The following is a 15,374-nucleotide window of genomic DNA, read 5'->3' on the forward strand; positions in this document are numbered from 1 at the left end:
TCATTTTTTAAAATTTATTTTAATTTTATCAAAAGGAAGGGGGCTGAGAGAGAAACATCAATGGTTGCCTCTCGCATGCACCCTGACCAGGGTTTGAACCCACAACATGGGTATGTGCCCTGGCTGAGAATCAAACCTGCCATCTTTTGGTGTATTGGACGACACTCCAACTGACTGAGCCACATCAGCCAGAGCTCTTACAAGTTCTTTTGATGTCATCTTGTGAATAATTAGTTCAGTGATTCCCAACCATTAAAAACACAGTCTTTAATTTCCTATACTTTCAAAGTTTCTGTCTACTATTGTACATGCACTAATAATTCACTTCTCCCATTTATTAATCAAAGATATACAGAACAGAAATTATGAGTTAATCAACCTAAACACCTGAAATTGATACAATTACAGCCTAATGCCAAAACCTTTGATTATTAGCCTATGAAACTTCCCAGGCATTTCATTAAGCTTTGAAAACTCCCAACTTACAAACTTCCATTAACACAGCCTACCCCTACTTAATTCTGTGCTTCATTGCATTCACTACAGGAAATGTGACCAATGCGATAGTTGGCAGCATTCCTATAGGAGTACAGGTGCTGCTTATTCTATAACACACACAGTCTGTGTGACAACTTGATTGGAGGAAAGGGGCTACTGTGTTTTAAATAAGCCTTTCCCAGTGGCTAAGGATAGCCACCAAAGATGAGTGGGAAATGTCCATTCTCCTCACATACCTAATGAGAGGAGAGGTGGATTATACAATCAAAAGTGAACAGGGATAATTGTTGGAATAATTATAAATATCTATGACATTAAATGGCAATAATCTTCCTTTGCGGGAATCATTTTTGAGTCCTCAGTTCTAAGCAGTAACTGGTTATGTGATTACCAAGTAAAATTTTATCTACTTCAGAGAAAATGTAAGTCAAAGATGATATATTACTAAAAATGAGTTATCCTCCCTTAGAATGTTTTCATAAAAGGTTTGAAATATGAATAAATAGTAAAGAAACAAGCAATTAAGTAAATCAGGTATGTGTAATTCGTGAACATGTGTTACATAACCTCTAACACATTCCCATTCCAAAATCCAAAAGGACAACAGAAACATCTAGTAGGATTATAATTATTTTTTAAATATAATCTTATATCTAAACAAATATGGCTGAATTGCACACAAAGGAATAAAACGTACAATTTTTAACTTTAGTAGCTAAAATATTACCCTTCTTAAATGTTATCTCCACAATTTTATTAATAAGTATAAAATAGTGCATTAATAGGTATAAAACCCAATACCATCGCGCTCCTCTGTGCTTTGTTCTATAAAACTGATATCAAAGCAGTACAGAAGTGCCATGAGAAGAGCCAAATTCACCGCATCCAATGAGCCATTAGCCTCAACTGTCACTCTTTCCAAATGTCCAATAAGGAGCAGAGTGTCATCTTTGCCTAATGGTGACTGGCAAGCCCAGGAGAAAATGCTTTCTGCCAGAGACTGCCTGCACTCCTTGATGAGGTCAGAAACCTAGGAATAAGAATGTATGATTAAATATGTATATAGTAAACAAGTATCAAATAAAAGTATATAAATAAATCACAGTGAAGCCTGGTCTTATTCCAAAATCTTAACTATCTTTTTTTATAAAGGATAACTAAATAAATGTATCTGACTCCTACAATCTCATCTCTGGAATTCTGAACAAACCATATTGTTAATTCCTCATTCTTAAGTTCCAACCTCCTGTGTGGGATAACCAATTTCTTGAAAAGTTCATTCCAGAAAGAGAACTAGAATGGCACATAAGGGACTGGAACAGTGGTTCTCAACCTTCCTAATGCCGCGACCCTTTAGTACAGTTCCTCATGTTGTGGTGACCCCCAACCATAAAATTATTTTCGTTGCTACTTCATAACTGTAATTTTGCTACTGTTATGAATCGTAATATAAATATCTGATATGCAGGATGTATTTTCATTATTACAAATTCAACATAATTAAAGCATAGTGATTAATCACAAAAACAATATGTAATTATATATGTGTTTTCCGATGGTCTTAAGCGACACCTGTGAAAGGGTGGTTCGACCCCCAAAGGGGTCGCGACCCACAGGTTGAGAACCGCTGGACTAGAAAGACCCTAAAACAACCACAAGTCTATTTTTGCAGACACAGCTGCCTATACACTTAAATACATATTACTTATTTTCCTATGCCTGCACTAAAAGAATGTTCTAAGTGTCATGATTTTTCTGGCTCTGAGATTTGACAACCCATGATCTGATCTTGTTGAAAACTTGCCTCTTTGCGATGCTTTTCACTGCCCAAACCTCTCTCACGCTGGAGTTTCTCAAACTCATTGTTCACATCAATCTGTGACACCAGAGTAAGAACTTTGTAAGTCAACCCTTGCTCCATTAGTTCATCTGTAAAGCGTGTTATCATGGAAACCAGTTCTGGACTGTAATGAAAAGAAATCAATAAACAAAGTTATAATGAATAGTAATGGTTATACTTCCTCATCAGATGGATCCGGCAAACACTTTTTGACAATAATTGCTGCATTACTAGAAACAACCAGGATGAATTATATCCTAGATCTCTTCATCCTTTTTAGATCACTGGGTTTCAATAAGCTTCTAACCATAAATAACTGAATTATTTTTTATTTGTAAAAAACATCAAGTAAATTTAACCTGTTGTGTCACTCGTGGCAGAATAAGGGAGTATTTATAACTTATGTTACACACATTACTTAAATTACATATATGAAGGAGAAATTGTTGTTTCTATAATTATAATTCTTCAAGTAATTTCTGATTAACCCCTGAAATCCTAAGAAGCAAACAGACCTGAGTTCGAGGGTCCATGTCTTTCCTCGTCTAGACTGTATCAAGGCTTTCAGAGAGTTCGCAATGCACCGCTTTCCATCCCAATATAGAAGAACAGCTACTAATCCTCTGGTGAGGCCAGGAAAATGTGGCTGCTGGTGCTCTCCTAGAAAAGAAAGTTGAGAAATAATTTAGTAAATAAGCACCTGTATTCAGGATGAGACAAAAATCACTACACCAATGTTCAAAGAAGTCACAGACTCTCAGGGCTTAAGGGGCCTAAAGGGCCCTCTACTTCAAACATCTATCCACTGTGTTATTCTCTTTCACCTGAAATCTTTCAAATATTTGGAAGTTTCTTCCCCTAGAGCCTTTTCTGAAACGTAAACAGCCTTTTCTTGTGTTTCATCTTCTTTACTCACCCTTTTAACTGCTCACCTTTGAGTAAATTCTACTTTGCCTTTTTTGAAGCACCCTGCCTATAATTTGTTTCATTTCCTATGGCTTTTTTCTTCCCTTAGCCCAATCACTCCTCCACTCCATTCCCTTCTGTTCCCCAAATTCATCTCACTGCTTCATACCTGTACAGGCAACTGTTTCTGTCTGGATGCCCTTGGTCCTCCTAAGTGCACACCTATTCCATTTGATATATGTCTTCTCGCTTTAACACCTACCTTAAGCCTCGTGATATTTGTGAAGGCTTCTCTGTTCAATCCAAGGTCAACTTAATCCTCTGCCCTCCAGACCATCACTAAATCATGCATAAACCTGCATTAATGCACTTAGTAGTGTCATAAATATTTGTATCCATATTTGTATCCATGTCTTTCTCAATTACTAGATTATGGGCTCTTTTACACTAGTTGAGGTTTTATTCATCTTTATATCCCTGGAATCTTAACATAGTGCCTGGCATATGGTATGCATAAAATGTTTGTTAAATAAAAGTTCCGAGTAAAGCTCAAGCATGTCCAGTTAACATCTCCATCACAGAAGGGGAAAACTACCTTACCTATTCTAAATATCATACTTCTTTTAATGCAGCCTTAGTTCAAAAGGTCAAAAAGGGATTTTGGCAGCCACATGATATCTTTCGACATATTAGACTTTCTTTCAATTAAAATGCCTACATGGCTTCTTCACATAGCTCCTGTTATTATTTAAATCAGCGGTTCTCAACCTGTGGGTCGCGCGACCCCTTTGGGGGTCGAACGACCCTTTCACAGGGGTCGCCTAAGACCATCGGAAAACACATATATAATTACATATTGTTTTTGTGATTAATCACTATGCTTTAACTATGTTCAATTTGTAACAATGAAAATACATCCTGCATATCAGATATTTACATGACGATTCATAACAGTAGCAAAATTACAGTTATGAAGTAGCAACGAAAATAATTTTATGGTTGGGGGTCACCACAATATGAGGAATTGTATTACAGAGTCACGGCATTAGGAAGGTTGAGAACCACTGATTTAAATGAACTGCTTATTTTATGGAGATTTCCATATTTTCTCTCTACAGCAGCCAGAGAAATAATTTCAAGGCTATTCCAGATTATGAAAATTTTCTGGTTAAAGCTCCTGCCTACAACTTCCCATTGCAATTAGAATAAAATCCAAATTAATTTTCATGGCTTGCAGGATTACATTTCTGCTCTATCCTAGTCTTCCTTCACTCTCCCAGTCACCTAATGTTCCCACCACAGAGGTCTTTTTGTCCTTTCGCAAGCCTTTGTTCTCACCTCAAGCACTTGCAGTGGCTCTGCCTAGAACACCTTCCCCCACAACTCTGGCATTTGTCATCATGCAGGTCAAGTCAAATGCCCCAATCTCACAGAGGCCTTCTCTAAGTACCCTATTTAGAGTTGCCCCATCTTTCTACCTCCTACTGCTTTGTTTTATTTTCTTCCGAGAACTCAGTGTTATTGAAATTATCTTATTTTGTCCTATTAGCAGAATCACCCCCTCAAAAAGAAACTCCAAAAAAGCAGTGACCTTATCTTCTTACTTATTATATGACAATAAATGCTTTGTGCTATAAAATTTCTGAGATGTAGCCAATGATTCTTTGCCAGTGAACTACCATGTAAAAAGTTATCTTAAAAGTTAAATTACCTTTAACGCTTCCAGTGGCTAAACTAAAGCTTTCCATTAGCCAAAGAGAAATAAAAGGAAATTATTTGAATATAGTTTTTCATGTAAATGGCATCCTTAACACTTGGAGTGCGGGAAACGAGTTAAGTCGGCTCGCGTGAATTGCGCGTACTCCGCGGGAGCCGTCTTTAACTCGGTTCATATAGATTTGCGGTGGAGTGCGGGAAACGTGTAAACTCGGGCCGATTGTAACTGCGTATTACCAAATATTTGTTTGTAATCCACCCTTTTGGTGGATGGAACAAAACCAAAAGACAGAGCCATCTTATATTTTGGCGGGAAATTCACCTGCACTCCAAGTGTTAAAAACTATTCTGGAATCTGAATTATATTCTACTTTAAAGTTCAAGTGAATAATTCTATAATATTCTTACCACCTTACCACGGTTCAGTTAAACGTCAACCTACCAGCCAGGAGAAGCTCAACCGCTGCCAGTTCTCCAATGTCAAAAAGGTCACTGAGGATAAAGGCCTCTTTAATGAGCTGCTCAGGAAGAAGTCGGGTTCCCTGTTGACCCTGGATGGCGACACCCTCTGTGCTGGCTTTCTGAACCTTCTCATGTTGTTGAACATTTTTTGGCTACAATGGTAAAAATAAATAAGGTCATGTAATAAGAAGAGTACATTGAAGACAAGGTCTTAAACTGTTACCTAAAGAAATTTATTCATAAGGTAGCCTGTAACATGACATAAGAAGTATTTCTTAACAGATAATCTACAATTAGACTTTTATGAGGTAACATTTCATATCACCTTCACCTTTTTATACTATTACTACCTTCTCAATAATGGCTCCTGCTGAACTCTGAACTATAAAAGTTTAAGAAAGCACACAAAATAGCAGACTATTTTTCAAGTTTCTAAGGAACTTTTCCAATTATATACTTAATAAATAAAAACATTAAGTTCATCAAGTGGGAAATAACAAATGGACATATAAATTGTTGAATTAGTGGGCTAATAGTAGGTTATTAATATAGTATTAAAAACATAGTCTTGCCGAAACCGGTTTGGCTCAGTGGATAGAGCGTCGGCCTGCGGACTGAAAGGTCCCAGGTTCGATTCCGGTCAAGGGCATGTACCTGGGTTGCGGGCACATCCCCAGTGGGAGATGTGCAGGAGGCAGCTGATCGATGTTTCTCGCTCATCGATGTTTCTAACTCTCTATCTCTCTCCCTTCCTCTCTGTAAAAAATCAATAAAATATATTTAAAAACAAAAAAAAAAACAACAAAAAAAAAACATAGTCTTATCCCCCAAAAAGTCTTACAACTTAGTTCAAATATTTAATGAATGACATAACGAATTACTTGATGGATCGTACAATCTTAGAAATTTACACTTTACCAAAAAAGGCCATTTAATCTGACTTCTCTATTAACAGATGGGAAAACTGATGCCCAGAGAAGTCAGATGACTTGCCCTTGGGCATAAACCTTTAGTGGCAGAGCCAAGACTGGAACTCAACTCAACTGGCTCCCAGGCTAGGACTCTTTCTAATAAGAATATCTAAAAAAAAACAAAGCTAGCCCTGGCTGGTTTGGCTCAGTGGATAGAGCACTGGCCTGTGGACTGAAGGGTCCCAGGTTCGATTCCTGTCAAGGGCATGTACCTTGGTTGCGGGCACATCCCAGTGGGAGGTGTGCAAAAGGCAGCTGATCGATGTTTCTCTCTCATCAATGTTTCTAACTCTCTATCCCTCTCCCTTCCTCTCTGTAAAAAATCAATAAAATATATTTAAAAAAAAAACAAAGCTAAAAAGCAAAAGGCCATTCCTGGTAAGACAAATTCATAAACAGTTCTTATTTGATCTTGTTAGTCTATAAAAGGAAAGTGCTAAACAGCAAGAAAAGGAGTTTCCAAACACAATCCCCTCCACTTAAGTACTCTATTCCTGGATGAAAAGGATTTCAAGATGCAGTAACTAATGATATGCAAGCACTGATTAGTTCAGCTAACACAACTCATAGAACATTATGAAGAGTTAAAATTTTGAAGTGTACCTGGAAACAAAAAAAAATAATCAATCTTACTGAACTTAGATGTATTAACTTTAAGTCAGAAATTCCAAGGAGGCTGATTTTTCTAGAATATACTGAACTAAGTTGTATTCAAATATTATTAAAATATCTCCTAGCTAGAGATACATAATATTAACTTTATAGAAAACAAAAAGAAGACAACTGCTTCTAGAAAAAAATTACATTTTTAGAGAAAACTTGAATCAATGGACCAGAACAAGTAACATATTCATTTATATGCATTAAGAGTTTACATGCACCTTCAATCTTAAAAAAAAAAAAAAAAAAAAGCAAATACAAGAAGCAAAAAAGAAAATTTCCTACTGGGTTTCTGAACAAGGAGATGAAGTCAGGTTTATGTTTCTTCAAAATCATGTCAAGAAGGTGGACAGCTTCAGGTTGTCTTCTCCAAAGGACATTTCCCACCGTTTGCCAAATGTCTTTATAAGGACCCCATAGACTAGCAGCTTAGAGAAAAATAAATAAATAAACAAGCATCAAATAAAACATATATTTGGAAAACAATGTAGGTGTTATCTATACATTTTAATCATGCTCACAGCTACTTTTAAATATGCTGAGCTATATATACAAACCAAACACTAACATAAAAGCATACTTATTAAAATTCTCAAGCAAAAATTTATCATTTTGTAGAGTAAATCCCGACTTTAAATTGAAATATCCGCTGGACCTGGTTTTGCCACTTTAGTAGCTGTGTGACATGGAGCGTGGAAATAACCTCTTTACACTTCAGTTTCCTTATATATAAACTAGAGGCCCAGTGCACGGATTCGTGCACCGGTGGGGTCCCTCGGCCTGGCCTGTGGGGATCGGGCCGAAACTGGCTCTCCGATATCCCCCAAGGGGTCCTGGATTGCGAGAGGGCAGTTCTCAGGTAACAAACCCCGGAATCGGGCTCCCTCCTCTCTGGTTCCGGGTGCATCACCTGAGAACCACAGCTGCCAAGTCACTGCATCTCCTGCGTTGAGCATCTGCCCCTTGGTGGTCAGTGCGCATCATAGCTACAGTCAGACGGTCAAACGGTTGGATGGTCACTTAGGCTTTGATGTACTAGTATGTAGATAGGAACATCCTCCGCTTCATATAAATGAGACACACTAGATAAAACACACGATACAGTGCCTGGCATTCCACAGGCATGCAATAAATGGGACTTTCCATTCAAATGAAAAGCAGGAGTGGGAGGGGGGTTGAAATCAGATTCTGTAAAAATTAGCAGCTGAAAAAAAAAGTAGTTTATAAAGACTCTGAAAGGGAAACTAGTCAAACCCAATCAATCACTCAACAGAGGACACTTAGAAATAACTATACTAACTGTATAACTAGCCTAAACTGTAAGGGATGGTCTATAAACATGTTCCATTGCTATCTGGGAAAACACAAAATCAAATAAAGTTACCAGGACAATATGAATGACATGAAAGTTAACTGTAACCTAATTAAATGTATTACAATTCTATGAACAATGTTGTCAGACAAACAATGTTGTCAATATGTTAGGGAATTTATTGTTGTTAGGGAATTTTTTAAAAGGGGGGAATGTGCAAGAAGAGGACAGACTAAGTCAGTCAAGCTGGATCATTCATTCACTCGACAATTATTTACGGAGGGCCTGGGACTATAGACTGAGCAAGATAGGATCCCTCATGGAACTTCCAGATTAACAAGTGGAACAGGCATTAAACTATAGCCTTCAAAAAACAATTACCAGTATAATAAAAGACGTGATGACGTACAGAGTGCTGAGAATATATAAAAGAGAACACCTACCCTAATCTGAAGGGCAGAGTAGAAAGTGATATATCAGGTCTTTGGCATGGGGATGAGGAGGAATGGGAATCAGAATGTCTAGACCACACATAGAGAGCAAGCATCCAACTCCCTGCTTTGCTCTCATACTTGCCAATCATCTGATAAAAAATACAGTTTGTTATATAACTTTTTAGGGTAAAGAATGAGGTGGCGAACCAGCATGAGTACCCATGCAGATATTCTTCCCATTAAAGATCAACAAACTGGCAGACTGGTATGGCATGTCTTTTACTGTGTTTGAATAGAGAAAATGCAATTGCTGTTATCTATTCAACTCTGGATACACTGACAAATAGTTCTGGACCTGCCAAAATGAGGGCCTAACCCTGGATCCTGGTGACCTCCTGTGAGATGCTAGTTGGATGGTGAGTAGCTGACTTCCTTAGAAATCATTTTCTTGGCCCCCTCTAACTGCAAAGAATACAGTAATTTTGAGACTTCGATTCTAGAACAAGATAGCTTTTTTCCTATTAGTAAATGGGAAAGTTTCAAGTACTAGTACAGACAAAATGAAATTGACATTGTAGGTGTTACCTACAACAATCAAGGCTTAACTACAACAAGACTGTGCTCAAAGCCCACAAGGGGGTGCACCAAGAGTGTCTACCTCAGGTAATTGGGGAGGCTGAGCCACTGGGCCCTATAGGACACTGAGCACAGAAAGCCACTCTATCGACACAGCGAAGCATTAAAATGCCGAGACAAAGAAACAGGATACAAATGACAGAAATGGAGGAAAGCAAACTACTGGATATAGAGTTCAAAACCACACTTTTAAGGTTTTTCAAGAATTTTCTAGAAACTGCCGATAAACTTAATGAGACCCTCAAGAAATCTAGTGAGACCCTCAATGTTGTGATAAAGGACCAACTAGAAATTAAGCATACACTGACTGAAATAAAGAATATTATACAGACTCCCAACAGCAGACCAGAGGATCGCAAGAATCAAGTCAAAGATTTGAAATACGAAGAAGCAAAAAACACCCAACCGGAAAAGCAAAATGAAAAAAGAATCCAAAAATACAAAGATAGTGTAAGGAGCCTCTGGGACAGCTTCAAGCATACCAACATCCAAATTATAGGGGTACCAGAAGAAGAGAGAGAGCAAGATATTGAAAACCTATTTGAAGAAATCATGACAGAAAACTTCCCCTACCTGGTGAAAGAAATAGACTTACAAGTCCAGGAAGTGCAGAGAACCCCAAACAAAAGGAATCCAAAGAGGACCACACCAAGACACATCATAATTAAAAAGCCAAGAGCAAAAGACAAAGAGAGAATCTTAAAAGCAGCAAGAGAAAGACAGTCAGTTACCTACAAGGGAGTACCCATACGACTGTCAGCTGATTTCTCAACAGAAACTATGCAGGCCAGAAGGGAATGGCAAGAAATATTCAAAGTGATGAATACCAAGAACCTACAACCAAGATTACTTTATCCAGCAAAGCTATCATTCAGAAGTGAAGGTCAGATAAAGAGCTTCACAGATAAGAAAAAGCTAAAGGAGTTCATCACCACCAAACCAGTATTATATGAAATGCTGAACGGTATCCTTTAAGAAGAGGAAGAAGAAGAAAAAGGTAAAGATACAAATTATGAACAACAAATACACATCTATTAACAAGTGAATCTAAAAATCAAGTGAATAAATAATCTGATGAACAGAATGAACTGGTGATTATAATAGAATCAGGGACATAGAAAGGGAGTGGACTGACTATTCTTGGGGGGGAAAGGGGTGTGGGGGATGCGGGAAGAGACTGGACAAAAATCGTACACCTATGGATGAGGACAGTGGGTGGGGAGTGAGGGCGGAGGGTAAGGTGGGGACTGGGTGGAGGGGAGTTATGGGGGGGAAAAAGAGGAACCAATGTAATAATCTGAACAATAAAAATTTAATTAAAAAATAAAATAAAAATAAAAAAAGAAATTGACATTGTAGAACAATGGTGTGATTGATGGACTAACTAGAATAGAAAGTGTCACCAACCAAGGATGACAAGTAGGTAAGCCACTTATGAGGTGAGATGACCTAAACTAAGGGAGTAAACTGTTTGCCGCAGGATATAAAGAAAAGGTATCAAAAATGACTCCTAAGCAAGTCTGAAACTTGCTTTACCAGGTATTTAATAAATCTGACCAGGAATTGACAAAAGAAAGTAAACTCTCTGTCTGTAAAAAGTAACACTTAAAATATAATAGAACCTGTGAAGAACTAATGCTCAGTGAGTTCTAGAGAAAAATTCAATTTCCCCCCTTTAATGGGGAGGCATCCAATAACAGGTCAAAAATCTACACCAAAAAACCCACATACACTGGCCTCCTTAGTCCATCATTAACATCAACACATCATAGAAGTAACTGCAAGAAAGATATATCTTCAGTTTGATTTTGGTTTGACTAATTTTAGTAAATATCTTCTTGCTACTGGTTACAAGTAGAAGGAAGCTATAAATTTTACCAAGTTACTAAATATGTATTTTTAACCTAAGTGATTTGTTCATTTGAGAAATACTACACATTTGTTCTTAAAGTTTAATGCCTCCAGCGAGTCACATTTATTCACCATGTACTCAGTACAGGTGAGCTTACAGTGTAATGAGGAATCACATTCATCACACAATCATACATAAGTGTAATATCCAATTTGGTGAGCCCAATGAAGGAAGGTACCCAGGGCAAAGATCAGAGGAATATGACCTAGTCAGGGAGGTTAGGGAAGGGACGGATTCATTAAGGAAGTGATTGTGGGGCTAAAATTTGAAGGATAAAAGCGGGAGTTAACTTAGAGGTCAGAGGTGAGGACATGCATCCCAGGAAGAAAGGACAGTATATGGGTTCCCAAAGCAACAGGGAACACTACACTTCCAAAGAACTGAGAAGCCCAGGAGAGCTGGAGTACAGAAATCAAGGGCTTGGCAAGGGAGGCAACCGCCACACCCTTCAGGGCTTACCAGCCCTTGTTAAGGATTTCGGTCTTTATCCTAAAAGATCAAGCAAGATAAAGACTAAAAGTGTCTGCTGGATTTTTACTGAGCTGTTTAGGGAGACAGGAAGAGAGTAGATGGGGTGGAGGAAGAGGAGATATGGAAATGGAGTCAGTGAAGATTGAGGAACCTGTTGAAAGGTTTGACTGTGAAGAGGGGCAAGAGGACAGTAATTGGAGTGAAGCATGAGATCAAGATAAGGAGGGGAGGGTAGTGGAAAGAAAAGCAGCAAGAAGAGGGGTGAATATATTAGAGATGGGGTAATAGGGGGAAAGGCATAAAGGAGGGGATTTACCTTAGATAGAAAGACACAATACATTGATTCAAAGGGTGAAGATATATATGTTTATAGGTTTGAGGGTGAAAAAAGAGAGAGAGTTCATGCCTGTTGGCTTCTATTTGTTCTGTGACTAGAAGACTGAGGGGTCAGTTGGAAGTTAAAGATGAAGGACTGTCAAGCAGTGTCAAAGGTTGCACTAACAACAAGCCATACCTTTACTCGGCCAGGATGATACAAGTTACAATACTAGTAAATCACACAGCTGTAGACCTTATAACTTCTCTGTTTTTCTCCCTCTACAACTCTTTGATTTTTTTGAATTGTGGTTTTAAAAAACACACACACATCTAACAGAATTGACTATCTTAAACGTTTTTAGGTACACAGTTCAGTAGTGTGAAATGCATTCATTGTTGCACATCAGAAATCCATAACTTTTTCATCTTACAAAACTGAAACTTTGTACCCATTCAACAGCTCCTCATTTCCACCTTCCCCCAGCCACTGGCAACCCACATTCTTTGTTTCTAGGGGGTTGACTACTTTAGATACCTCATCTAAGTGGGATCACAGTTTCTTTTTGTGACTAGCTTACTTCACTTCAATGTGAAGGTTCTTCCATATTGTAGCATGTGACAGGACTTCCTTTTCAAGGTTAATAATATTCTACTGTAGGTATAGACCACAGTGTTTATCCATTTATCCACCTATGGACACTTAAGTTGCTTCCTTAAGATTTAATTTAAAATATATATATATTCTCCTGACTCCTAGCTTTTCAAAATGTTTCCTTTCTATTTTGCCAATTAAGCACTCCTGCCACTAGACCTGATTATACAAAGTATATACACTTTGGCTGTTGACAGAATTTACTATCCTTTTTCCTTCAATGATTCAGCTCTCTAATGGCATGAGTATGTACTAAAACTAAAGAAATGTATATAACCTGCAAGCCTTGCTTATAAGTTTACATCAGGGTGGGATGACAGGATAGCAATAGAAAGGAAGTAACTTCATTAGTAACATTCAGCTATAAGGAAATTTGATGTAATAAAATCAATTAGGTTGTATTTAAGTAGTAGCATGTAATCATTTAAGTATCAAAGACAGGCTTAGAATCATTAGCTGTATAACCACTCCAGGCCTCCAAATCTGGAAAATGGGGTATTTAATAGCAGCTACCCACAGGTGTATGAAGGGAACTAAATGAGATGAAAGTACAACTCAGTCCAGTTCCTGAGAAACCAGAGGTGCTCAATAATCATAATCCTTCATTCTTTCTTTGTTCATCCTCACCTGAGGATTATTTTCCCCCGGTTGATTTTCAGAGTGGAAGGGAGGGGGAGAGACAGAGAGAGAAACAGCCATGTGAGAGAGACACATACCCGGGGCAGGGTATGGAGCCTGCCACCGAGGTCCGTGCCTTTGACGGGAACCCAACCCTAACCACTGAGCCACCGGCACTTCATTATTTTACATAATGTATCACGGTGTTTCTGAAATGCTTTGATTTGAAAAACGCAGACACGGACAACTTTTCAACAATATCAGTCCAGTGGAAGGCATACCAAACCAGAACCAAAAACACAAAAAAAGCAAATAATGACTGCAGAGAGCCAGGAAGCAGAGGCGCCCAAGAAAGAGTCCTCTTGGGTGACATACAAGCACCTACCACACAGGTACACGCTTAACTGTGCCCATGGAAGCTAAGTACGTTTCAACCCGGGCACCGACATTCTAAGCTGCAAATTCATTTTCAGGCATCCCTGCCCCGCCCACTAGGCGTCAACAGTGAACTGTGACCACCAAAAGGCACCCACTCTTTCAAACGCCCCAGAGGGCGAGGGGTGGGCCGCCCCAGGCTGCGAACTGCCGAGAGAGAACCCACCCCAAATCCTCCAGGTTCCTCCGCCGCCTTCTAGATTCTCCCGCGCCCCGAAGCTCTACGGCTCCGAAGGTGCGGGCGCGTCCAGGACCCGCCACCCCGCAGCCCCGGGAGGCATCAGCGGCGCGCGGGGCGCACCTTCTCGGCCACCTCCCGGGTGGCAGGCTTCACAATCGGGGGTCCGCGCTCCCGGCAGGACCCCCTGACCTCCATGAGGGGCCCCGGCGCTACCGCGGGGCTCGAGGCTGAACAATCTCAGGTCCTCTGACCTCACTGCCCAGACTTCCGGATCCCAGCAACATTCAGGCCGCAGAGCCGACGGGATGGGGAGTGGGGAGGACCAGGCTCGGCCCTGGGCGGCGCGAGACCGCACGCCGGGCTGCGGGGGACCACGCTCCTCGCCTCCACCCTCCGCCCCCAGCGCCCAGGCTAGAGCCGCAGGGCCGAGAGCGCCATTCAAACTGAGGAGGGGCGGGACTCGGGCCCAGGGCCAGGGGAGCGCGGGCACCACGCACAAGGGGGGCCTGGACTCCCAGGAGCCTCACGGCCCGGTGTGCCCCCGGAGTGCCGATCACCGCCCAGCCCGGTTCCTTCAGCCCCACCGCGCTTACCCGAATTTACCGCCAACAGCGTCGCCATCTTGGAGGCGCGCTAACGGCGCCCCGTGCGCACGGAAGCCCCAGGAATGGGGGAGGCTGCCCAGGGCGACACCTGAACAGAAAGGAACCGCGCGGGTCCGCCCCGAACTGCACGCTCAGCCGACCCAGGAGTACAAAGACTCAAAAAATCTGCTCAGGGTCACAGAGGTCAATTTCCCCCGGATTATTCCCATTCAAATAAGGCGAAGGAGACCAATTCCAAGACGCGAGGTCCCTAATTCCACGTTAGTCGTGCAGTGCATCCTGGGACTTGTAGTTTCCTTTTAATGATGACTAAAGTTGTTTAGGTGGAACGGAAAATGATATTCTGAGACTAGTTATTGAAATGACTCCCATTTATGATATATGTGAGAGCTGTAAATTCAAATCATCTTCATTTCAAATTAAATATTCCTTGCATTATTGCCATACTTTAGGGAGTGGAGTGATGTGTAAGATGCCTAAACCCCTCAAGGAGGGAAAAAAAAAAAAAGAAAGGAAACATATGTAATACTGTTTGTAATACTTTAAGCAATAAAACAAAATTTAAAAAAAATAAATAAAAGAAAAGAAAGGAAAAAAAGAAGAAAAAAAGATGCCTAAACCCCAAAAAGTCATTTAAGCAGTTACAAACTAACTTTTCATTACATTTCAATATATCAATATATCAACATTTCAATATATCAAGTTTCAACATAGTTGCATAGAGTGAAACAAATCATAACATTTTAT

General features: G+C 39.9%; 1 protein-coding gene across 4 annotated transcripts in view; it reads right to left on the reverse strand.

Annotated features, from left to right (window-relative positions):
• NUP205 (nucleoporin 205) overlaps window positions 1-14,885 on the reverse strand; it is a 79,139-nt gene extending 64,254 nt beyond the window's left edge. For 2 of the 4 annotated variants that reach the window (XM_023753500.1, XM_006088314.3), the window contains exons 1-6: window positions 14,616-14,885; window positions 7,339-7,481; window positions 5,403-5,574; window positions 2,854-2,998; window positions 2,303-2,462; window positions 1,300-1,528 (exon numbers count right to left, since the gene is read on the reverse strand). In XM_023753500.1, the coding sequence (XP_023609268.1) occupies window positions 1,300-1,528; window positions 2,303-2,462; window positions 2,854-2,998; window positions 5,403-5,574; window positions 7,339-7,481; window positions 14,616-14,643 (877 nt within the window). In that variant the 5' untranslated portion in view covers window positions 14,644-14,885. Of the gene's footprint in view, window positions 1-1,299; window positions 1,529-2,302; window positions 2,463-2,853; window positions 2,999-5,402; window positions 5,575-7,338; window positions 7,482-14,007; window positions 14,037-14,142; window positions 14,246-14,615 lie in introns of those variants that run through there. The other 2 variants (XM_023753502.1, XM_023753501.1) reach the window with 2 other exon arrangements.
• Between the last annotated feature and the right edge of the window lie 489 nt (window positions 14,886-15,374).

The sequence above is a fragment of the Myotis lucifugus genome, unplaced genomic scaffold, assembly GCF_000147115.1.
Source record: "Myotis lucifugus unplaced genomic scaffold, Myoluc2.0 scaffold_46, whole genome shotgun sequence".
Classification (NCBI taxonomy): Eukaryota; Metazoa; Chordata; class Mammalia; order Chiroptera; family Vespertilionidae; genus Myotis; species Myotis lucifugus.